At 45.6% G+C, this 25,912-nt stretch overlaps 1 protein-coding gene across 3 annotated transcripts in view; it reads left to right on the plus strand.

Annotated features, from left to right (window-relative positions):
* Window positions 1–25,912, plus strand: part of HEBP1 (heme binding protein 1) — a 183,879-nt gene that overhangs the window by 75,475 nt on the left and 82,492 nt on the right. For all 3 annotated transcript variants that reach the window (XM_088468111.1, XM_088468113.1, XM_088468112.1), the window contains one exon: window positions 20,116–20,254. In XM_088468111.1, coding sequence (XP_088324237.1) covers window positions 20,116–20,254 — 139 coding nt within the window. The remainder of the gene's footprint in view (window positions 1–20,115; window positions 20,255–25,912) is intronic.

Raw genomic sequence — 25,912 nt, forward strand, 5'->3', positions numbered from 1 at the left:
TAGTTGTTGCCATCTGATGTAATGTCCGTAGGGGGAGAGATGTGTGGTTGTGTTGGTGACACTGGAACTGAGGATGTGGAGTTGCCTGGTGCGGTTGTGAGAGGGCTGGGTGTGTGATTGCCTGGGGTAGGGTACTAATTGTGGGTCAGGTGAGGGTGTCAGTTTGTGCTGGTCGGGCGGGTAATGGTTCCGTGGTGTGGGGTATGTGTAGGGTACGTGTACATGGGTCAGTGTTTGTGCGGGCAGACTGTGGGTAGCTGCCATGGGTATTTGTGGGGCGGGTTGTGTCTGGGTGGGAGATGGCGGTGGTGTGGGTCAGTACTTTTGTGGGTAGGCATGGAGTGTATGTGTTTATTGTGTGTGGGATGGATAGATGGGTGTTGGTGCAGGGGGGGGTTGCAGGTAGAGGTGTGGTGGTCATGAGGGGTAATGACAGGTGGTGGTTGTGCTGGTGGTAGTTTGGATAATGGGAAGGAGGATTGCAGCAGGTGGACGGGGTGGTCAGTGTTAGGCGGTTGAGGTGCTGGTGCGGTTGCAGGGGGATTGGGTGCTGGTCGGCTTGTTAAGTGTGCTACGGTGAAGGGGACCATGTTGATGTGGGTGTGTGTGGGGTCTATCATGTGTGACTTGGTGTGTGAGTGTAAGGGCTGGTGATAGATGTGATGGGTGTTTGTTCTGGACTCTGTCAGTTTGTGGTGGGAGAGTGGATATGATTATGGTAATGTGTGTGTCGATATGGGGGTCGGGTGGTGGTGAGGTGAGGGGGGGATGGGGATGTGTGGGACGGGTGTGTTAGTGTGCAGCAGTAAGTGGGGGGGGCGCGGGGTATGTGAAGATGTAATGGGTGATGTGTGGGGGCATATGGTTGGTGTAGGTGTGGAGTTGGTGTGGTATGTGGTGGATGACTGATGGGGAAGGGGGGGTGGTTGAGGGAGATGGGGGGGTGGGGGGGCTGAGGTGATAGGGGTTGGGGACTGGAGGCGAGCGTGGGTGGGCTGGTTGGAGATTACTTCGTTATATCGGATTTGACTTCATTGTCAATGTTGAGTCCCCTGGGGGTTAATATTTTCAGCGTGCATATCCAAGTTCCTCCTTGTTGAGGATGTTGTTATGGTCTCCACCTCTCCAGTTTTTTTTGCATGTGTTTGATTCCTATGAAAGTGGTGCCTTGTGTGCTGCTGTGGTGGTATTCATTGTAGTGTACGGTATGTTATGGTTCTCTGTTTGTTTGGTGATGTTTCTCAGGTGTTCGGCAATTCTGGTTTTTAGTGGTCTGGTGGTCCTACCTATGTATTGTTGATTGCATGGGCATTGTATGAGGTAGATTACGTTGTTAGTGTTGCATGAAATGTGTTCTTTAATTTTATACGTGGTGTTTGTCTGTGTGGATGAGAATTTTGTAGTGGGTGTGGTGCTTCTATATTTTAGTGTAACGCAGTTGGTACATGAGCCGCAGTGGAAGAAACCCCCTGTGCATTTGGAGTTGTCTAGAGTGCTTTGTGTTCGGATGGGGGGGGAATGTGGTTGGATAAGAGTTTGTTATGGATGTTGGGGGCCTTGCGGTAGATGACTTTAGGTCTGTTGGGTAGGATACTTGTCAGTTGTGCATCTTTCTTAAGTAAGTGCCAGTGTTTGTTGATGATTCTTTTTATTTGTGTCACCTGGCTGTTGAATTGTGTGATGAAGGGAACGTGGTTGTCTGTGTTTTGTGGTTGTATTCCAGAAGTGGTTTCCTATCTTCTAGTCCTATTCGGGTGAGGGTGGCTTCTAATGTGTCCAGTTTGTATGCTTTGTCCGTGAATTGTTGTTTAAGTGTCGTGGCTTGTTCGTGATAGTCCGTGAGTTTTGTGCAGTTGCGTCTGATCCGCTTGAACTGTCCTGTGGGGATATTGCTGAGCCAGGAGGGGTGGTGACCACTACTGGAGAGAATGTAACTGTTGATGTCTACGGGTTTTTGAAAAGTCTTGGTCTGTATCTGGTGATTATCAATGTATATTTTTAGGTCTAAGAAGTTGACGGAGGATTGGCTGTAGTTGGTCATGAATTTGAGGTTCCTGTCATTGGTGTTGATGTATTGAATGAAGTCAAGGAGTGTGTGTAGGGGACCCTTCCAGGTGCAGCGGACATCGTCTATGTATCTGGTCCATAGGACCAAATTCACATCCCAGTCATGACCCGTCCATATGTGAGAGTCCTCCCAACTGCTCATGAACAGGTTAGCATAACTGGGTGCAAACTTGGTCCCCATAGCGGTGTCAGTCCTCTGTAGGTGGAAGTCCCCATCGAACCAAAAGTAATTGTGTGTGAGAATGTATTCAATGCCCTGGAGGATGAATGTAATCTGTTCTGGTTCCAGTGTGTCGTCGTGATTGAGATGGTGTTTGATGCTGTCGAGACCCTGTTCGTGACTGATGATCGTGTATAGGGATGTGATGTCGCTGGTGACTAACCAGTGGTCATCCCCCCCAGGTGGTGTACTCGAGTATTTTCAGTATGTGCGTTGTGTCCTGTAAGTGTGAGCGTTGATGTTTGATGTATGGTTGAAGATAGTGGTCAATGATTTGTGATAGATTAGATGAGATGGAATTGATACCAGAAATGATGGGTCTACCTGGAAGGTGTGTCGTGCTTTTGTGTATCACCAGCTAAGGCTGGGTACACACTTAAAGATTTTCTGTCCAACCATCTAACTAGTTGATTGGTTGGAATGAAGATCTGGTAATGTATGGGAGTAAATGATGATCAGCAATTTGTTACAATTTGTTCAGAGCACCCTATTTAAACCTGCTCCAGTGATCTACTCATGGCCTGAAAAACCCAAATATAGGAAGAAGACTTCTATCTGGCTCCTGGTTCCAGTCTCTGCTGCTAGTTCATGATCTCCTGCAAATACTCTTGCTCCTTGTGCCTGCTTCCAGCTCCGTTTTCCCTGGTTCCGCTACACTACAGGGTACATTTTCTAAAGTGAGAGTTTTTAGAAGTAGAGATGTTGCCCATAGCAACCAATCAGATTTTAGCTATTATCTTCTAGAAGGTGCTAGTTAAATGTTAACTAGAATCTTATTGGTTACTATGGGCAACATCACTTCTAAAAACTCTCACTTTAGTAAATATACCCCTAAGACTCTGGGCCTGATTCAGAGCCGGACGCTCTTTCAGAGCGCTCACTCTGAATCAGGGCGGCATTTTTTTTTTGTGAGCCGGCCTCCTGGCCGCTCGCTAAGCTGTGGGTGACCACCCACAGCTTTTGCGAGCGGCCAGGTGATGGTTGCGATGGTCGCGACCATCGGGCTTGCGACGAGACCCTTGTGGTAGGGTCTCATCCATCGCAAGCCCAAGTGAGCTTCCGGCTCTAATAGAGCCGGAAGCTCACTACTGAGGCTACCCCCCAAACGGCAGGCGTTCCTTAGGGAACGCCTCCATTCGGCCAGCCACCCACCGCCCCTGCCCGCCTCCAAAACAGGGCGAGCTGTCAATCAAAATCGACAGCCGCCCTGTTTTGGTGCGAGACCCATAGCGACGGAGCGCCCGTCGCTGGCCGGGTCTCGCGCATGCGCACGCCGGAGCCAGCTCCAGCGTGCGCAGAGAGGGACCGTCGACACGCTAGCGAGTGCTGGGCGCTCGCGAGCGGGTCTGAATCAGGCCCTCTGTTTTCCTGCAAGTACTCTGTTACACTTATGCTGCATACACACGTAAAGTTTTTCTGTCCACCCATCCAACTAGTTGATTGGTTGGAATGAAAATCTGGTAATGTATAGGAGTAACTGATCAGCAATTTGCTCCTAAATGCCAGAAAACTGATGAAAATGGTCATCAGACAAGTTTGTTAAATGTTTGATCTAAGCAATTTGTTCAAACAACAGTTTTTGTCCATTTTCCGGCGTTTGGGAACAAATTGCTGATTATCATTTGCTTTCATACCTTATCAGATTTTCATTCCAACCAATCAACTAGTTGGATGGTTGGACAGAAAATCTTTACGTGTGTATGCACCTTTAAGGTGCCTATCCACTAGACGATTAAAATGAGCGATTGAACGATAACGATATCATTCGATTATCGTTTGAAAGTTTGGTCTTTTAGACATCTATCAGCGTGCAAACATGCTGGCCAACCTGACGATATCGTCAGGTTCAGCATGTTTGCAGATGATTGATTGTGCCTGCACTGAATGACATATCGTTCAGTGTGGGAAAACTGCAGTGTAGTGAACGACTGAATGATAACGATATCGTTATCGTTCAGTCTTTTCACTGTCAGGTAGTGGATACCCGCTTTTAGTGCCTGTGTTACAGCCATGATTCTGCAAGTCTCCAAAGCACTTGCATTTATTCTACTGCATTTAGCATTGGTTCCTGCAACAAGAACTCTGGTATACCATCTGCTCCTGTTCTCAGCTTGTGTTGAAGTCTCCATCAAGCACATGCCTCTCTACCTAGTCCCACAGGTATCTGGTCCTCCTGCTAGCATTCCATTGGTCACAGATGTTAGGTTGTGATGTAGTTTATATCCCGGTTATCAGGAAGCCATCACTTAGAATGCCAACGCCTGAATCCCGACACCAGTCAAAATCCCCGGGCCAGCATCCCGAGGGTAAGTAGTGGGGTCATACTTGCCTACTTTTGAAAACCACTGATGGAGAGTGCAGATGGCTGTAGAATGTGCCATGCCGTTGTGGGGGCGTGGTCTGCTCCCCCCAAAGGGCATACCTAACTCCACCTATGGGCGTATATATTTCTATATGCTGTGAATTCCTAATGATCTATATACCTAAATGTCGCTGTTTAGCGTACGCATATGAAATAATCGCTTTCCAGACTTTGAGTGTGGTTCCAAAGCACAAAAGTTATTCACATGAAAATCATTTAGTTACACGCTGTGATCTAAATACAATTAGCGCAAAGGATTATATAGAAATAAGGTACAGTCGATACATTACGCAAGCGCACCGGTCCCAGTTCCAGTCATCAATCCAGAGGTCTGTGGTCATCCAAGAGAATGGCTACTAACTGGGACCGGGACACAGGCTTTATACCCTAACAGATCATGATAACAACAATGTAGACAGGCAAACATGATTCCATTGGTTCTTGCTCTTGGTCTCTGTAGTACGCTGTAGTTCATAGGACAGTTCACTAGGGGTATGTCCCAATTCTCCAGATTACATTATTGTTCTTTATTTGATTTAAATTAGATAGAGACACTACATTACAGTGTATACATTCTAACCAATAATTTCCTATATTCCATAACCATCGAACACAAGATGCGACTCCCTCGCTGATAGGTTCAGATATCTGGAAATAAACAGTGTGTCAGTTTAGTACCAAACATGCCATGTCTATCATGTTGTATACCATTAATATTAAATAAATGCATTTTACATCATAATTAATAACTTTCATATAAACCATAATGTGCAGGAACCTTTTATGAGTGCGTGTATATTTATGATTATATGCAAGTATGCAATGTGTGTCTTCATATAGCGTGAAACGTGACCTGTGTGTTTCTATTTATAATTGCAACTGTATATATATATATATATATATATATGTGTGCATTGTGGCTACCCATGTGATCATTTAAGTGTGTGTATATATATATATAGATTCACACATATATATCTATACATATATATCCTAAAACTGGTTATTATTTATTTTACTTCTGTCTGAACTAAAACAATGACAGACAATGGGGTTTTGTTCTGTTCATGGATGGAGCAAGCTTTGGCAAACAATCTGATAATTTTAACAAAAGGCTCTCCTAATGCAACTGTTAGTTCTACTTAAAAACATCAACATTGGATACAAGGCCTACATTTGTTAACAATAGCTACACGTCTGGCAATTGTTTATAAATCCACATTCAGGACACTTCAATTGTGCAAATCAATGTCTGGGTTACATTTCAATTGCCATAGACATACTGTGTATATATTTGAAGTAAACACTCACAATATCTTCGTGTATTCTTGATTATTTGTCACAGACATGTCTACAAGACAAGTCTGTCATCACTGAATATATGAAGTCTTTAAATATACATATATATGTGTATACGTGCGTATGGAGTATGATAGGATTTGAAACAATATGCAGTGGTAATGCGATTGCACGATGCTAATAATAGCATATTAGCATCACACACCATGGTTTCATGCTGACAATGCAAGATGGCGTCGTCAGAGGCAACCTACAATGGCGTCGTGCAGATTCTAATTTTACGATTTAGGTCTCAGCCAACCATCCGGCTCGACAGTCCACCCTTTGATAGCAAACAATACCCTATCACACTCTGGTCTTACTTTTTATTTTTTAGTAAGGAATATCATTTAATGTTATATTATGGGATGGCACAAAGTGGTCATTAAACCATCAATAATGTGTCCCTGGGAGTGACATAAAACTACCCTTATACTCACACCGCGGATCTTGGCAGATCATGGGAAAGATGTGGGGATGCATCTAACCTATAAAGGAAGTCTTGAAGGGGATAGGGACTTACATTATTTAAGATGTTTAAAATAACATTTCATAATACATTTTATGCATGGCTAAATCTATACATCATCTGATGGCACACTCTAATTCAGGATTGTAATACAGTTCTTCCTTGACCTTGGTATCCATAATATCATTGCTCATCACCAACATCTCGGTTTCTCTGTTCACCCTTGTACATTTTCCACACTTCAATACATTATGAACACACCTGACACATAAGCCAATTACTAAAATGACGATCAGTATAAGGATCAGGAGTTTACCCACAGTAGCAACCAGTTCCTGGACCCACTCTCCTAGACCGGAGAACCATTTCACAGGGTTCAACCAAGTGAACCACTCTTCTACCTTTTCCTCTACTTCAACCAGTGAAGCATTATGGTTCTTCTGAAATTCCCATTTCAGCTGCAGAATTTCATCCATCTTCCGGTCTATCACCTCCCTGGGGTCACTAGTGTTCATAATGCGTATGAAGATATGGAGATGGTGTGTTTTTATGGATACCAAACATTTCACCATGTGTAAGGGTCATAACTTCTGGAAATATCCTTCCAAAATAACATAAACCTTCGGAACTCGGAGAGAGCTACTGATACGCTTTCCTTTCACATATAAATTATACATCATCGGGGAGAACATAAGGGATAGAAAACATCATAATCGTTAAACACACTTCCCTAGCAAGTGATCCTATTTCCGGTTCTCCCATTTGATCAATAGACGTTTCTGGTTGTATAACCTTGGCACGGTACCCTTCTGGTACCCTACCAACCATTTCTTTAGTATCACTACGTGTATACCGATACCGAGAGTGTCTCCCATTTAACCTGATTGTGCGTAACAGTTCAAAATCTATAGGCTCATTATCAACTTAGTGAGAAGGTCATCATCTGGTTATTCCCAGTCACCTCCCAACTTCCTGGTTTATTGAAGTTGGTGATGTTCAAACATAAAAGTGATCTATCTACCTGGTAATGGTGGAGTTTAAAATGAGGTGGTTTGAACTTAAAATATTTTCCCTACATTATGTTGTCCTTGAGGCACATGAGAGCATACCCAACAGTCAGTTTGGTTTAAAACTGCCCACCATGGTATGATAATCCTCTAAAGGATACCCACCCCAATAAGGGTTATACTTAGGCTGGCACTGTTGGATGCATCTCTCATCGACTAGGGACCCATAAACGTCATGTCACGGCTAGGGTATCTCGGCATGGTAGTCACCGGGTATTACCTATGAGGTCATTGTGGCGGGGGGGGGTCTCTGGCAGCAGTGCTGGTATTTGGCGAGGGGCATTGGCTGCGCGTGGTTCTGTGCGGGCACATTGTCACTAGGCTTGGTGAGGTATGGCATTGTTTCCATTCCATTGACATGGGCGCCGCCATCTTGCCTGCGGCCATGTGATTCCGGCTGTCCAATCCTGGTAGGTAATGTGCTCATTCCAGCCAGTCACAGCACAGCACTGAGTATTTAGGAAGGTCCAGAGCCTTCCTTCCTTTGCCAGTGCAACGTGTTTCTCAGCTGCGGCTGAGAGTACCTGTGCCTTACCTGCCTGCCTGCCTGTCTGTTACGTTACTAGCCTGAACCTTGCCTGCTCCAACCTGCTAGATTTACCCTGCACCCTCCACATACCTTTCACCTGCCTGAGTACCTAAACCTGCTGTTCCCTGCACCTTGCCTCCCTTCACTCCCAGCTGGACTTCATTACCTCAGCCTGCATTTGTTACAGCTCACCATACCTGCACTCGTTACAGCTCATCATTCTTGCATTCAGTTACAGCTCATCATATCTGCATTCTGTTTCAGCTCACCATATGTGTTTACTGGACTATTCCTTTCTGTCACTATCTGGACATTTCCCATTAAACCATACTACAGTTATCAAGTGCACTTTAGTGCTATACCTGGACTTTTTATTTGCCATTCCCATGTCTTCTAAGTCACTTATTACAAGCTCCAATTTTTCATTTAAGTCTGCTTCTGTATCTGCTCCTATCACCACCCCGGGTCCACAACAAATTCAGAACCTCACAACTCACACATACACTAATCCTCAGACAATAGAACTTCACACTGTCTCCGAGTTTCAGGCATAACAGATCTCTTAGCAATTACTGTACTGGGTTTGGTCAGATACTCCCCCGATTGGTTTAGAGCTCCTTCTCCCAACTCCACTCCATCAATATCAACATTAGCTCCCCTCTCCGTTATCTGTCCTCCGTCACAGAAACCAGAAATCCCAAACAACCCAGGATGATGAAAGCTCTGGAAGAAAACACAAAGATAACAGCAGGCAACTCCATTGCTGAAAACAATGATCTACAAATTTCTCTAGCTCAGGTATCTCACTGCAACTTTTAACCCTCCTGGAACAGACTCGTAATTGACAGGTCTACGTTATCTGCCTCGACTTCGCTGTCTCTCCACCGGTTGGTTGACCTTCTTACAGTGAGTGGAATGGACCCAGGTATCTCTTTCTGCCACTTTCAAGGAAGTTGTACTCGTCAGCAACACTTGATACAGACCTTCCCACTGATCTGTCAACCTGAGCTCAAGAAATTTCTGATCATAACAAATTCTCCAGGTTCAACATCATGACAGTTTATTTCTGGCATATCATGTGACAACAATTTCAGTTTCTGCTGTTGCTGCTTCAACTGTTTACTCATTGTTATAAGATACTTTACAGTTACCTCGTTGTTACTTTTCAAATCTTCCTGTGGGCTTATAATCAAATGAGGTTGTCTACCAAACAGTACTTCAAAGGGGGACAGATTGAGGGGGAGTCTAGGAGTTGTCCTGATACGATGAAGGACTAGCGGTAATGCTTCTGGCCACCCCAGTCTTACTTAATTTATTTTTAATAGTACTGTTCATCCTCTCCACTTTGGCACTGGCTTGCATTCGGTAAGGGGTGTAAAGTCTACTGTTAATACCCATCAACTTACACATGTTCTGGAAGACATCACCTGTGAAATGAGTACCCCTATCACTTTCAATAATTCTAGGGATACCATATCTGCATACAAACTCCTGTACAATCTTTTAGCAGTGAAGGCAGCAGTATTAGTGGCAGCTGGGTATGCCTCTACCCAGTTAGAAAATACATCTTTACAAACTAATACATACTTGATATTCCTGCAGGGTGGTAATTGGATGAAATCAATTTGTATTACCTGAAAAGGTCCGTCTGTCGGAGGAAAGTGGGATGGCTCGGTTGGTATTGTTTTACCAACGTTCTTCTTCAAGCATGTCAAACAGGACATTGCCCTCTTTTCGGCTTGGGAATAGAAACCTGGTGCACACCAATATGCCCTGACCAAGTTGCACATACCTTGCTTTCCTAGGTGAGTCAGACCGTGCGCTGCCTCATCCAAGCTTGGGTAGTATGCCTTGGGTGCCATCGGCTTACCTTGTCCATCTCTCCAGAGTCCAGAGGACTCTTGCCCACATCCCTTAGATCTCCAGACTGCCTTTTCCTGAATGGAACACAAATTTTGCATCTCAATTAATTGGCAGCTTCTTCTGCCCTGTTAATGCCCAGTAACACCGGATCGTCTTCACATGTATGGGCTTTACACTTAATGATGGCTACTGCCTTAGGCATTTGGATAGCTGTCAATAGTCCTTTTATATGTTTTGAGTGTGCGACTGGTGTGCCTGCTGCTGTCATAAAATTTCTTAGACGCCATAGAGCACCAAAATCTTGTACTACATTGAAGTGATCTTGCCACAGTGTCCAATTGTGCACTGTAGTATGCTACGGGCCTACTGGCATCACAATGTTTTTGTGTGAGGACACCTACTGCGCAACCGTCAGCTTCCGTACAATGCAAATCAAAAGGTTTTTCATAATCCGGTATTCCCAATGCAGGTGCTCTTGTCAGACTATTCTTGAGATTAAGGAAAGCCTGCTCTGTTTCCTCTGTGTGTATGACACGATCGGGCTTTGAGGAAGAGACTAAGGGCCTCATTCAGAGCCGCTCGTAAGCGGCCGCTCGTTCGTTCCGAGCGATGTTTGCACAACTGCGCATGCTTACGGATCGTAATACGCATGCGCGAACCAGTCAGTGCGGCCGAAAATCGTTTGTTCGCTAAATAGCGAATGCCTGCTATTTTGAGTGACATGAGGAGGCGTATGTGGGTGGTAACAGGGGAAGGTGCTTGAAAACGGAGAGTGGAGATCCGAACGCAGGCGTGCTTAAAGGTCAAAACGGGCGTTTTATGGGTGTGCATAATTAATACAGCAGCGTCATTGACCACGTCACTGGGTTATTTTATAGTCAGAACTGCTCGCATGATTGCGGTAGGAAAAACCAACCACAAGAATAGCGAGCAGTTCATACGCTGGTCGATGTACTCGATTAATCTAATAAATAGCGGACATGACGTAGGATGGAAGCGGCCAGGGGGCGTAGTTTTCCAAAAAACAACTGCATGTTTGGTTCGCTCGTTCAGACCTAGAGGCGTGAACAGACCGCAAAGAGCGAACGGTTCATTTGAATAGCCACCCCTTTTTTCTGAACGAGCGAGTTTTTCTGAAATAGCGTCCGGCTCTGAATCAGGCCCTAAGTCCTGTAATGGCAAGGCCAAAATAGAAACACCTGGGATCCACATTCTGCAGTATCCACACATTCCCAAGAAGGTACGGATTTGCTGTTGGTTACGTGGCAATGTCATGGTCTGTATGGCCTGGATTTGATCAGTAGTCAGATGTCGTAACCCCCTAAGTATTTAACCCTGGACTGGCATGACTGTAGTTTGTTCTTAGCAACCTTGTGTCCTGTTGGCGAGAGATGAAGCAATAAAAGTTTAGTATCATTTAAACATGACATAAATGAATCAGAACACAACAATAAATTGTCCACATATTGTATTAGAACAGATCCATTGGCAGGTTGAAAAGATTGTAAACAGTCGTGTAAGGCCTGGGAGAAGATACTGGGGCTGTCTATGAAGCCCCAATCGTGTCCATGTGTATTGTACCCCCCTGTATGTAAAGGCAAATAGGTACTGACAGTCAGTATGAAGAGGGACAGAGAAGAAGGCAGAACAGAGATAAATGACAGTAAAATGGGTGGCATTTGGTGGGATGACAGCTGGATTCGGCACTACGGGGAATTGGCTCTCTACTACCTTATTAACCCCTCTAAGGTCCTGTACCAGCCTATAAACCTTCCCACCACTCTTCTTCACAGGAAAGATGGGACTGTTGGCTACACTCGCTGTACGGACTAAAATTCCCTGTTGTAATAACCACTCAATTATCGGTAAAACCCCTATCTCTACCTCCTGTTTTAACGGGTATTGGGGAATTTTTGGAGCTTGCCTACCACTTTTTAGATTTACAGTTACGGGAGCTACATTTGCCATCAATCCAGTGTCCTGTCCATCTTTGGTCCAAAGTGAATCTGGTATTTGAGATAACATCTGCTCTACCTGATATGGATTCTTATCTGAAACAGAAGAGTGAAACATTAACCTTTGGGGAGTGTCCAATATATCCCTCACCTAACCTCTCTCTGGGATATCTAAAAATATACCATCAGGTGTACAATAAATGACACATCCCATTTTACATACCAAATCCCTTCCCAGTAGGTTTGTAGGGGCCGCTGCTGCCAGGAGAAAGGAATGCCTGGTATGCAATGGTCCGATAGTAACCTCTGCGGATTTGGTTAAAGGATAATGTTGCACTTTACCCGTTACACCCATTGCTGGTACTGTTTTGCTGGTCACCTGTAAATTAGATGGAGATTTTATCAGTGATCTGGTCGCCCCTGTGTCTACTAGAAAAGAATGTTTAGTACCAGCTACATCAACCGTCATTACAGGTTCTTCCCTACTACCCCCAATTAACCTGATTGGCTGTAGACTACAGGTGTGACCTGACCCCTAGAGCTGACTATCTTCTTCCAGCAAAGCATTCACTGCTGCAACGTGAGCAGGTGATGGCTGGAATTGACCTGACTGCTGTGGGTGTCACTTCTGTGGGTATCTGGGTGTTCTCTGGTTTGGCGTTTCCCACTTTTTGGCTTTACAGAACTTACTTATGTGGCCCTCCTTGCTACATCTATAACACCTTCGTGATTGACGTGTTGTGAAAGGTTGTTGCTGTATGGGTTGGGGAATGAGGAAAGATAGTGGTTGTGTGTAGGGATAAGGGTTTGGAGGTTGTATGGGATGAGTGTATTGTGGCTGTGTGTGTTAAGAGTGCTGAGGTGTTATTTGCATTCCTTCCAGAGCTTGAATACTAACAGCCATTCGTTTCTCACTCTGCATTTCTCTCTTCCTAAAGATGTTTTTGTTATGTTCAATTGTAGATTCTTTGAGTGTGTCTACCGTACCTCCCCTCCAACCAGGAAGTGAGGTCTTAACACTGGCCTTTAGAGTGTCCTTAAGACCATCCATAAGCACTGTGTTTGTCATTTCCCTGTGATGGGTGTTGTCTTTTATATCCTCTATGCCTTTGTATTGGGTAATAGTCTGCAGTGCTCTGGTGAAATAATCTGCTGCAGACTCACTCTTTCTGCTTAATCGTGAAGACTTTACTCCAGTTAACAATTAATGGGAAAAATACAGACAATTGGATGACAATGTGGGTTATATTGTCCTGATTACCTTCAGCAGTTATGGGACTATCTCCATCCAATACACAGGCCGTGATAAACTTTTTCACGTCGGTATAGTGTGGAATACATGCCCGTAATACCACTTGCCAATATTTATTGGTTGGCTCATGAGCATTACCCAAATCTTTTACAAATCTCTGGCACTTTGCTAGTTCTTTCCTACGTCAGGGAAATCTGTCATTATGGAACGTAGTTCTGCTCTTGTCCATGGACAATGCATCGCTACATCCCTTGTGGCCACTACACCATGTGCGTCCGGATTCCCATTGGGAACAGGTATTGTCCGGATCGGATGCATGCCTGCCACACTGCTACCTTTGATCTTACTACCTGTTTGAGGGTTCAGCCTATTGCTACTACGTATGGTATTAGTGATCTCTGCTACTGTTACAGCGGGTGTCAATACTTCCTGCACTGGTGGGGCTACCTCCATTTCTGGTATTAGCGGGGCAGCTACCTGTGCTTGCTGTGGTGGTACATTTAGCATTTGTGCAACATGGGAAAGAGCGGACATCACAACAGGTTCATCATCTGCATCATAAACATGTTCCTTATAGTTACTTAGAAGAAGGTACAAGTTACTTGTTAAATTTTTATGATTTTTGAGATCGACTGTACCTTCATCCCCATCCGCATAGGGCGGTGGTGATGCGCATGCACTACTAACATTACCTTCTGCAACGCTACCTTGCTGTGCGTGCACACTACTTTGTGTCACGCACGCAATGCTATTTGCATGCGCGCTCCCTTGCGTGCACACCGCTAAACCACATGTTCCCCTCGTGCTGCCATAACTTCAAGCAATCATTAAATTTTACCCTTTACTTCAGAGACTTCGCTAAACATATACTGAGATTGTTCAGAACCTCTGAATCAAAGCTACCAATCTTGGGAAAAGGTGTTCTACATTTCTTGGTCATTTTGACCCATATGTCGCAGTACGCAGTAGTGTACGCCCCATACTTTTTAAACATAAAATACCTGGCCGATCCAATCGGCCCTTCCACCAGCAGGACATCATCGACCATTACTAGAGATTGCCTTGCACCCATCTGAGTAAACGCATAGCAATTTCTAGAGAATTTCGATTGGTGAACGATTTTCAGTGAGCTACGTTCACGCACTCCCTCCCGTTATACACAGCAGACCTGCCTGGCATTAGTCGGACTGTATAACGAGGAGCAAAATAACCACCTATTGAAAATTATTCTACTTGCGACGATATTAACTCAAGCTTCCGTCGCTCGTTTCCTACTTTGAGTTTACTCCCGCTGGTAGCATCTAGAAGTTCCAATAACTCCTAACCTTGCCAGCAGTTTCACTCCCATGACAACCCACTTCACAATCACGGTTTATATAACCATGCGGTTCGATCGCATTGCCCATAGAACCTAACCGATCAATGGACTTTGCGATTAATGGGTGCCGGACCAAGAAACCCCTTAGTTTCTCGATAACCTAAACCACAATGTACCTGCTTTGTACACTGGCCCAGTAGTTTTTCCTGCCCCATCAGGCACCTACCGAGTTTATACTGAGGTTTAACAAACAGTAACCTCCAATATTTAGGCTTAACAGACTGCAGCCTTCACAATCACGTTTCAATTTACATACACCTTTTCTGCGCAGAAAATAGAACCTTTTCCCTTAGTATGGCAGTACAATACAGAGGTTTAACAAGCAATCACGCTATGCATACAATGACCGTTTGAACATGTGGCAGCAATACAGGAAATATATGTACGCTATTTTAACATAAAACTTTATCAACGAAGGAAAACAAACTTTTTCCTTCCTTGTCCCTGGATTCTAATCAGCGCTCCTTGAACTCACACAATAACGGATAGCGGTTTCTCAGCATAAAGTGGTAGCAGGTTTTCGAAGGCAATGCGTTCTTTCCTGCATATGGCGCCTCCACCCTTTGCTGAGAGATCGATAACCGTGTGTTACCGTGTAAATTGGCAGCGTGATTTCACTCTACGAGCCCCCATCTGTGAATTCCTAATGATCTATATACCTAAATGTCGCTGTTTAGCGTAGCGTACGCTTATGAAATAATCTCTTTCCAGACTTTGAGTGTGGTTCCAAAGCACAAAAGTTATATTCACATGAAAATCATTTAGTTACACGCTGTGATCTAAATACAATTAGCGCAAAGGATTATACAGAAATAAGGTACAGTCGATACATTACGCAAGTGCACCGGTCCCAGTTCCAGTCATCAATCCAGAGGTCTGTGGTCATCCAAGAGAATTGCTACTAACTGGGACTGGGACACAGGCTTTATACCCTAACAGATCATGATAACAACAATGTAGACAGGCAAACATGATTCCATTGGTTCTTGCTCTTGGTTCATAGGACAGTTCACTATGGGTATGTCCCAATTCTCCAGATTACATTGTTGTTCTTTATTTGATTTAAATTAGATAGAGACACTACATTACAGTGTATACATTCTAACCAATAATTTCCTATATTCCATAACCATCGAACACAAGATGCGACTCCCTCGCTGATAGGTTCAGATATCTGGAAATAAACAGTGTGTCAGTTTAGTACCAAACATGCCATGTCTATCATGTTGTATACCATTAATATTAAATAAATGCATTTTACATCATAATTAATAACTTTCATATAAACCATAATGTGCAGGAAGATTTTATGAGTGCCTGTATATTTATGATTATATATAAGTATGTGTTGTGTGTCTTCATGCAGCGTGAAAGGTGCGCTGTGGGTTTCTATTTATAATTGCAAGTGTATATATATGTGTGCACACATTGTGGCTACCCATGTGATCGTTTAAGTGTATATGTGTGTGTGTATATATATATATATATATATATACATTCACATATACTGTATATATCTACACATATATATCCTCAAACTGGTTATTATTTATTTTACTTCTGTCTGAACTAAAAGAATGACAGACAATGGGGTTTTGTCCTGTTCATTGATCGAGCAAGCTATGGCAAACAATCTGATAATTTTAACAAAAGGCTCTCCTAATACAACTGTTAGCTCTACTTAAATACAGCAGCATTGGATACAAGGCCTAGATTTGTTAACAATAGCTACACGTCTGGCAATTGCTTATAGATCCACACTCAGGACACTTCAATTGTGCATATCAGTGTCTGGGTTACATTTCAATTGCCACAGACATACTGTGTATATATTTGAAGTAAACACTCACAGTATCTTTGTGTATTCTTGATTATTTGTCACAGACATGTCTAGAAGACAAGTCTGTCATCACTGAATATATGAAGTCTTTAAATAAATATATTTATGTGTATCCGTGCGTATGGGGTATGATAGGATTTTAAACAGTATGCAGTGGTAATGCGATCGCACGATGCTAATAATAGCATATTAGCATCACACACCATGGTTTCATGCTGACGACGCAAGATGGTGTCGTCAGAGGCAACCTAAAATGGCGTCGTGCAGATTCTAATTTTACAATTTAGGTCTCAGCCAACCATCCGGCTTCGACAACGCTGACACCCTAGCTCCCCCACTGACATTATATATCTCTGCCCTGCCACATTGACATTATTGCTTCAAGGATAAAAATGTGATCAAACTCCGAAAATGCGGGTTTGACCGGATTTTTCATATGCACTAAGCCCCGGAGTGTGATGCACTCTGGGACCGAGTTGCGGTGGGTAACGCTATCTTCCCAATGGCGTTACCCATAGAAATCTATGGGCTTCTCTCTGCTGAGTGCTGATAGAGGGATCCAATGTTATCCCTCCCAGCACCCCCACGACACGTGTGTCCTTGTGCACATGCACAGAAGGATGCCGGAGGGGCTTCTGGGTCATAAACCCGGAAGACCCTCCACCACAAAGGGCAGCTCTTACTGACAGAGCGGCCCTTTGTGGGGATTGTCATGCACTCTGGCGTTATACCGTCATGCATGCAATGACGTGCGGAATGCATCGCGAGTGCGATGCATTATGCATCCCGCCGTAATACTCAATCTCCCCCTGTCACATTCACATTAATAGATCCCCTCCACACACAATCGCATTAATAGATCCCATCCACACTCAATCACATTAATAGATCACCTCCACACATATTCACATGAATAGACCCCTCCACACACACACATTAATAGATTCCCCCACATTCACATTAATAGATCCTCTACACACACACACATTACATGAAGATTCACATACACACACATTCACAAACAAATAGATCTCCCCAACCCTCCCCTCCCCTCCTACATGGCACTGACATGAATAGATTTGGCAGGAGCTACAGTGAGCTCTAACACTCACAGGGGGTAAATTTACTAAAGTGAGAGTTTTTAGAAGTGAGTTTTAGAAGTGGAGATGTTGCCCATAGCAACCAATCAGATTCTACTTAACATTAAACTAGTACCCTCTAGAAGATAATAGCTAGAATCTGATAGGTTGCTATGGGCAACATCTCACTTTAGTAAATTTACCCCAGTGTCATGCAGCTACTCACAGCGTCATGCAGCTGAGCTACTCACAGTGTCATGAAGCTATACTCAGTGTCATGCAGCTAAGCTATTCATGCAGCTACTCAGTGTCGTGCAGCTACTCACAGCGTCATGCAGCAACTCAGTGTCATGCAGATACTCACAGCATTATGCAGCTACTCAGTGTCATGAAGCTACTCAGTGTCATGCAGCTACTCACAGCATCATGCAGCTACTCAGTGTCATGAAGCTACTCAGTGTCATGCAGCTTAGCTATTCTTGCAGCTACTCACAGCATCATGCAGCTCTTCATTCCTCTAGCGTCAGCTATTCCTCCCTCCATTTACTGGTGTGCCAGGGAATGCTGGGAGCATCATTGTCTCCCAGCAGTCTAGGTGCAGGGGAAGGCAGGCTCAGGAGACCGGCGGGCCCAGGAGACCTCCGGGCCTGTAGCAACTGCACTCCTGCCTCCCTGCCCCCATGACCCATGGTGCAGGGAGACAGTCTTCATGCAGTCAAGCTCAGGCCCCGCCCCCTTCATCTCCCCGGTTTGCGCATACGCAGTCCAGATTTTTATAGGGGCAGTGGGAATGCAGGGGATTCAGGCTACTTTGCGGGGTGGCGGGAGCACCCACCTTTATTCGGGAGGCTCCCTCAAAATGCAGGAGGGTAGGCAACTCTGATTGGGTTTAGGGGGAGGGTTAGGCACTAGAAGGAGGATGGGGTTAGGCTGCAGGGAGGGGTTAGGTTTAGTCTGCCAGGGGAAGGTTAGGTTTAGGCTGGTGGGGGGGAGGGTTGAGATTAGGCTGCGGGGATGAAGGTTTAGGGATAGGATACTTACCTGAAGGTGTAGGTATCCTAACCCTGTTGGGATTCTGGCTACTGGGATCCTGAGCGCCAGCATCCCGTACCCAACCCTTTGGTTCTGTGTATTTGGTAGCTGGGTCTATTCTTGAGTTGCAGGTTCAATTCCTGTTTAGTATACCAGTGTCAGGGTTTCAGGGCAGTGCTTCTGTACTGTAGGCTGTAAACTGACAGGAGCTGATTTGCTGGGACTTATCTTTCTCCATTGTATCTCTCTCCAAGGCTTAGGGGTCTATCTAAGCCTTGGATGGAAATAAACTGAACGGAGATACAGTACCAACTAATCAGCTCCTTACTGTCAGTTTTCAAACACAGCCTGTGACATGGCTGTTAGGAGCTGATTGGTTGGTACTTTATCTCTGTTCACTTTATCTCCATCCAAGGCTTAAATAGACCGCTAGACTTTAGTGAATAGACCCCTTAATCTCTTAGTCAATCAGTGGGTGGTTTCTATGGCAGCAGCCACTGATTGGCTACGAGTGAGACCTCTCTCAACCAATCAGCACTAAGGTGCAAGGAAACCATGTGGGAACTGTCTTTCCCAGGGAAGTGCTATATGTACAGTATGTACATACAGTGCTGGCGTGTCCATGGGATTGGGAGAGCAGTTTGGTTTTTTTGCTAAGCCCCCTGGATGTCTCCCTGGAGAAGGGGATCAACAAGCTCCATGGAGTAGGTAAGTATGGAGTGTGAGCATGTGTGAGTGGTTAATAAAGGGTTACCATATTTGGTGTGTGTAACTTTTTAAAGTGTTTTCATTTACTGGCCATTACTGTCTGGGCATGCTGACTCATGTGGTTCTCCAAGTGCCGGGATGCTGGGGCAGGCTTGATGGGACCTGTAGTTCCACTGTAAAGGACAGTATTGTTTCAAACTATCAACACATTAAGCCTGCACCCACCACCTCTATGGGTGCAGGGAATAGCCCTGGGTCTCACTGCAGGCCTGGGGGTTGTTTTTTTCCCCTTTATTTTGGCAGAGAGAGAGAGAGAGAGAGGGGAAGAGGGGAAGAAAGATGAGAAGTAGGGGGCAGATAGCGAGGTATAAAGTCTGGCAATGCCGAACATAACAGTGGATAGTTAGAGAAGAGGAGGAGACCTTTATGGGGAAGAGGGGGAAAGAGAGAGATGGTAGGAGAGATGTGGGGGAAGAGAGAGTTGGTAGGAGAGATATGGGGGAATAGAGAGATGGAGGGAGAGAGAGGGGAAAAGAGAGAGATGGGGGTCCTAACAACAGCTACAGGATATGATGCAGATCACATTTGTTACGAATTTTATGTGACCGTGATCAGGTAAATAATGGTCCAAAATCATAATTTGTTATAGGTAACTTTAAATGTAGTTTTGTTCCACTATGGGCAGGAGTACTAAGTGCAGAAATATAACCTTTCTCACATGTATTAAGCATTAATCATTTGTTTAATAGAAGATATTATTAATGTTTAAACAATATAACTATACATTAATAAATTAAGACTTCTGTTAGTCTGTACTGTTAAGGCATTAGTACTACAGTATGAGGTGGCATAAACAGAAGTTACGATCACATTAGATCAAAGAAAGTACTAGTCTGGAGCACGCTCTATTCTTTCATTTCTTCACATGGGAATATCACATTTTAATCTACTTTCAGGATGGAATAAGCTTTGAAGAGCGGGCATACGAAGGTGGAAAATTTGCTTCAGTGGAAGTGTCTGGAAAACCATTTGATGAGGCAACAAAAGAAAGTGTTCTGAAGCTCCTGAAATATGTTGGTGGATCTAATCAAAATGGTAAATTAAAGTTAGCTTTGTTTTATTTCTCATTTTCCCCCATCCATCTGGTAAAAGAGATTTAGGGCCAGATTCAGAGATGGATGTGCAAGTGGCTGCGTTTTTTGGTGGTGTCCTACATTTATAAGTGCTGTAACATCGCCTGGTACATCTTTAGATGCCACCTACGGTCGCACTATTAACAATTGCCCCAGCTTTATAGCATGTGCAGATCTTCCGTCTGAGTATAGCCTTCACTGTGATTGAGTGTCTGTGTATGCAAACACTTCAGCGACATGCCCGCAACACTCTCATAATACACCTAAAAGATGGACCATATCTGTAAGTCTCTTCAGCAACCTCCCAGTCACAACCCAGAAACACGCAGCCTGTCGACCAATTGCCTGTCTAACATCTGTTGTCTGTCTAGACATTGTCTATCTTTTATACTAAACCAACTTTGGATGTGGAACACACCACTAAGAACCAGGTTCAGGTGTGGAATGGTTATTACTTTGAATGTGGGCACTCCTGTCTTCAAGGTTTACCACACCATGACAGAGAAGCAAACCTAAATGCAGGATTTTCCCCTTTGAGCAGACAACATGACCAGAGTCATTGTTCTTCGAAAACAAAGATATTGTATTGCTAAAGAAAAACAACTGTAGAGTTTAGGTTGTTTCTCGAACAATGTGATTGGTGAATAGCAATGAAAACAGCAGGTGGTTACTCGCATACAATTTTGTCAAAAATTAAACACTATAACAAACCCGTCTTGACACAATTATACAATTTTACGTAAAATTAAACAATGCAGGATAACAAACCTGTATTGTTATGCCCTCTTACTTAAAATGGGACCATAACCCCCCCCCCCATGAGATTGCTGACACTCCTGCAATTTAGTTATGACCTCAGTTGGCCAAGAGAGCACATGTGGAAACAGGGCCGGATTATAGGCAAGGTGGTCGTCCAGGGACCCCCACACTTTAAGGGTCCCCACATTGCCACAAACATTCCAGGCCTCTCTATACCCTCTTCCGACAGCAGTGGCCGGCTCCCGACAGCAGTGACAGACAGTACTCAAATAGTCACTGATAGGCCGTTCCATGGCTGATTATAAAGCCCCGCCCCCTCACTATCATAATGCTGAAATTCGTGGGTGTATCATCAGGGGGCGGAGCCTAATGCCGTGAATTGCCCACCCCCATCAGAAGCCGAATGATGCTGCAGCTGGAAGTCTTCAACAGGTAGTGTGCAACAGTGTGCACTCTCTGGCCCTGATTCAGAGCCGGACGCTCTGACAGAGCGCTCGCTCTGAATCAGGGCATCTTTTTTTTTTTTTTTTTTATGGAGCGGCCTCCTTGCCGCTCGCATTGCTGTGGGTTGCTAATGTGAGCAGCCAGGATGATGGTCGCGATGGTCAAGACCATCGGGCTTGCGACAAGACCCTTGTGGTAGGGTCTCGTGCCGCAAGCTCCTGAGAGCTTTTGGGTCAAACAGAGCCGAAAGCTCTCCCACTGACATCACTTCTCATGGGAACGCCTCCGTCTGGGCAGCCACCCCTCCGGCCCGCCCACCAAAGGGGGCATGCTGTAACTCAACATCGACAGCACGCCTCCTTTGGTGCGAGACCCGGAGCGACGGATTGCCAGTCGCTATCCGGGTCTTGCGCATGCGCTCTGAGCCACCATTGACCCGGTTGCGAGTGCTCAGCGCTTGCGACCGGGTCTGAATCAGGCCCTCTGTCCCTACCTCCATCTCTTTCCCTCCCTCTACATCACTGTCCCTTTCTCTCTTCCTTCCCTCTCTCTCTTTCTTTAGATCTCCCTCATGACTTCTAACTCTCTCCCTCCCTCTCTCTGTCTCCCTTTCTCTATCTCTCTCCCTCCCTTTCTCACTCTAGGCCTGATTCAGAGCTGAACGCTCTGACTAGAGCGCTCGCTCTGAATCAGGGCCCTCCTACCTGTTTTAGGAGCGTCCTCATGGACGCTCGCATAGCTGTGGGTTACCACCCACAGCTTATGCGAGCATCCATGATGATGGTCGCGATGGTCAAAGACCATTGCGACCATCGGGCTTGCGACAAGACCCTGCGGTAGGGTCTTGCTGCCGCAAGCCCAGGAGTGATTTTGGCTCTATCAGAGCCAAAATCACTCCCACTGACATCATCCCATGGGAACGCCTCCGTCTGGCCGCCATGCCCCCGGCACGCCCAGCAAAGGGGGCGTGCTGTCAGTCACCATCGACAGCACACCCCCTTTGGTGCGAGACCCCGAGCGACGTATTTCTCGTCGCTCGCCGGGTCTCGCGCATGACGGAGCTTCGCGAGCGGGTCTGAATGACCCCCTCTGTCTCCCTCTCTCTATCTCTTTCTCTAAGAAAGACACTATAATTTTTGGAACCACAGAATCTTAGCATCATACGACTGAGGAAATTATATGTATAAATCCCCATGCAGAGGAAATGTTATGTGCTATGAGCTATTGATGGGCACTGAGTCACACCTGATGGTGCGCAGTTCAATAAATATGTTCTGTTATAACATCTCTGCAACGTGGGACACTGATATTTACTTCCATTATCTGAACTATGGGCCTGATTCAGACCCGCTCGCGAGCGCATAGCGCTCGCAAGCGGGTCGATGTTGGGCCATTGCGCACGCGCGAACCCCGGAGCGAGTGAGAAATCACTTGCTGCGGGTCTCACTACAAGGCAGGGCGGCTGTTGATGTTGATCGACAGCTCGCCCTGTTTTGTAGGCAGGGAGGGGGGATGGCTGCACAAACGGAGGCGTTCCCAAAGCAACGCCTGCCGTTTGTGGGCGGCACTACTGACATCACTAGTGATGTCAGTAGTGGACTTCCTGCTCTATTAGAGCAGGAAGTCCACTCGGGCTTGCGAGACCTGAGACCCTACCAGAGGGTCTCCTCGCAAGCCCGATGGTCGCGATAATCGCGGTCATTGTCAGGTCGCACACACACGGTATGGGTGGTCACCCACAGCTGTGCGAGCAGCCTGGAGGCCGGTAAAAAAAATAAAAATAGGGACACCCTGATTCAGAGCGAGCGCACGGAAATAGCGTGCGCCTCTGAATCAGGGCCTATATCCACACTCCTCCTGTCTACTAAGAAACTTTATCTCTCTCCCCTTCCCTCCATCCCTGCCTCTCACACCCCTCATCCCCTTACTCTGTTTTTCTTTCTCCCTCTCTATTTTGCTCTCCCTCTTTGTCTCACTCCCACCCTCTCTCCCTGTCCCCCTTCCCTCTCACCCTCCCCTCCCTTCTTCTCTCTCTCTCTAATGCCCCACTAAAAATCCTGCGTTTGTGCCGGTAAGTATACTAGATCATGTCCGCTATGCTTTCGGGAGTCTGTTCCCAGCAATGTCACGGACATGATGTAGTATGCTGCGACCTTGTCGGTCAGTGGAGGTATGGGGCATAGTAGTCGCTGCATTGGGCCATGGCAATTTTATTGATAGGGCCCCTACAACTTAGTTGCCCCGGGGCCTCCACAAGCCTTAATCCGGCCCTGTGTGGAAACCAGATTTTAGAATGAAAGAATCATTGGTAAATGACTATGCAGTTTTGGCGTTAAGCACGCTGAGAAAACAGTTGCTGGCTAGGCTAGGATGTAGTAGTATTTTTAAACACAATTAATGAAGATGCACAGTATCCATCTTCCTTGTTCTGTCCTGGATTGGTTCCTGTGGCTATTTCCTGCTGGTGCGAAGGCTGCTCCGTTGTTGGCGATAGTGTTTCACATGTTTCCGGTTTTGGTGTTGTCTCCTGGTATCCAGTCGAGTTCCCAGGCCTCCTTTCTGCTTTTGTTACATGCCGCTTGTGTCATTTAGGCGGCATGGTCCGTATCTCTACTACCTGCCGTTTGTGTAATCTAGGCGGCATGGTCTGCATATCCACGCTCTGCCATTTGTGTCATCCAGGCAGCACAGACAGAACTCAGTTTCCAGAGTGCGCAATTCAGCGTCCATCTGCTTGTGTCAAGCCAGCGGCACAGGTCGCACTTCAGTGTCCAGCTGCTTGTGTCAACCCGGCTGCACAGGCCACACTTCAGTGTTCAGCCGCTTGTGTCAACCCGGTGCCACAGGCCGCAATCCAGCGTCGAAAGTAGGCAATCCTGCGTACCACCACCTGTGTCAACCCGGCGGCACAAGTCCTTCATCAGACCACTGCAGCCAAAGCTGCTATCCGGCTCAAAGGCTGCATCTTGTTCTACAGCCCACAGGCCACAGCTTGCCAAGGCTGCTATATGGCCCAAAGGCCGCATCTTGTTCTACGGCCCACAGACCACAGGAGAACAGAGCAGCCGAGGACTATTGTACGGAATTCCGGCAATGGGTCGTTGATGTGGGTTGGAATAACCCGGCCTTATGAAGCCAGTTTCGTTTGGGACTGTCTGATCAAATAAAGGATATCCTAGTCCAACATCCTTCTCCGGATTCCTTAGATTACTTCATGAGTTTGGTCAATCGTATTGACCGGCGACTCCGGTAGAAAAGAATCTGCCTTCTCTGCCTCCACGATCTCCGGTATGGATGGCTTCACCTGAGTCTGAAGAACCAATGCAACTGGGAGCATTTTGTTTTCCAGTTGAGACGTTCTCTGGGTCTTTGCCTCTACTGTGGCATTAAAGGACATTTGGCCCAACCTTGCCCAGTAAAGTCGGTAAAAGGCAAGGTCTAGATGAGCTAGGGGAGATACATCTAGGCCTTGCGTCCATCTCCCCTTAAAATTCTGTCCTTATCACCACAGTGATCAATTACCCAATGCTCAAATTTCCGTCCCTGCCTTCGTGAATAGCGGTGCTGCGGATAATTTTATGGACCTTTTTTTTTTTTTTCAGAACTTTGGGCCTGAATGCTGAGTCCTTATCCAGTCCTGTGTCCGTTATTGGTCTAGATGGCGAAAGTCTTCCTAAAGTTGCGGTTGCCTTTCGGATTCCTCCATTACAATTATCCATTGGGGCTCTGCATCTGTTGCCTTTCCTCCTACTCCAGGGGTCTTCAAACCTTTGGCCCTCCAGCTGCTGTGGAACTACAGATCCCAGGATGCCCTGCCACAGTTTTAGCATGCTGGGATGTGTAGTTCCACAGCAGCTGGAGGGCCAAAGGTTGAAGTTCCCTGTCCTACTCCAATGTCCGCTGGCTCCAGTAGTGTTGGATTTACCTTGGCTGAAAAAGTATAAAACTGTTATTAATACCCCTTAATTGCTAAAGTGAAATAATTGCTTTCCAGTCTAATCGTGTGGTTCCAAAGCACAAAAAGTTATATTATTGCAAGGAAAAAAAGTACACGCTTTGATTTAAACAATTAGCGCAAAAAGCAAGTAAATACAAAGGTACAAACCAATACATATGCGTGCGCACTGGATCCAGTATCCAGCCATCACTCCTGACGTCTGTGGTCACTTGGGCATGACTGAATACTAGCTAAAGTACACAAGCTATATACCTTAAAAGTTTCAACAATAACAATAGAGACAAGCAAACAGGTTTTCATTGGTTCTTGCTTCCGGTCTGTCTGGTACGATGCAGGCAGGGCCGGTTCTATGGTTACGCATGGTACGCGGCCGCGTAAGGCGCCACGTAGTGAAGGGCGCCGCGGCCATGCAGATTTCAGTGGTGCAGACTGTGTCTCTGTGAGACAGTCTGCACCGCG

Source organism: Taudactylus pleione, unplaced genomic scaffold (genome assembly GCF_031769625.1).
Source record: "Taudactylus pleione unplaced genomic scaffold, aTauple2 ptg000080l, whole genome shotgun sequence".
Classification (NCBI taxonomy): Eukaryota; Metazoa; Chordata; class Amphibia; order Anura; family Myobatrachidae; genus Taudactylus; species Taudactylus pleione.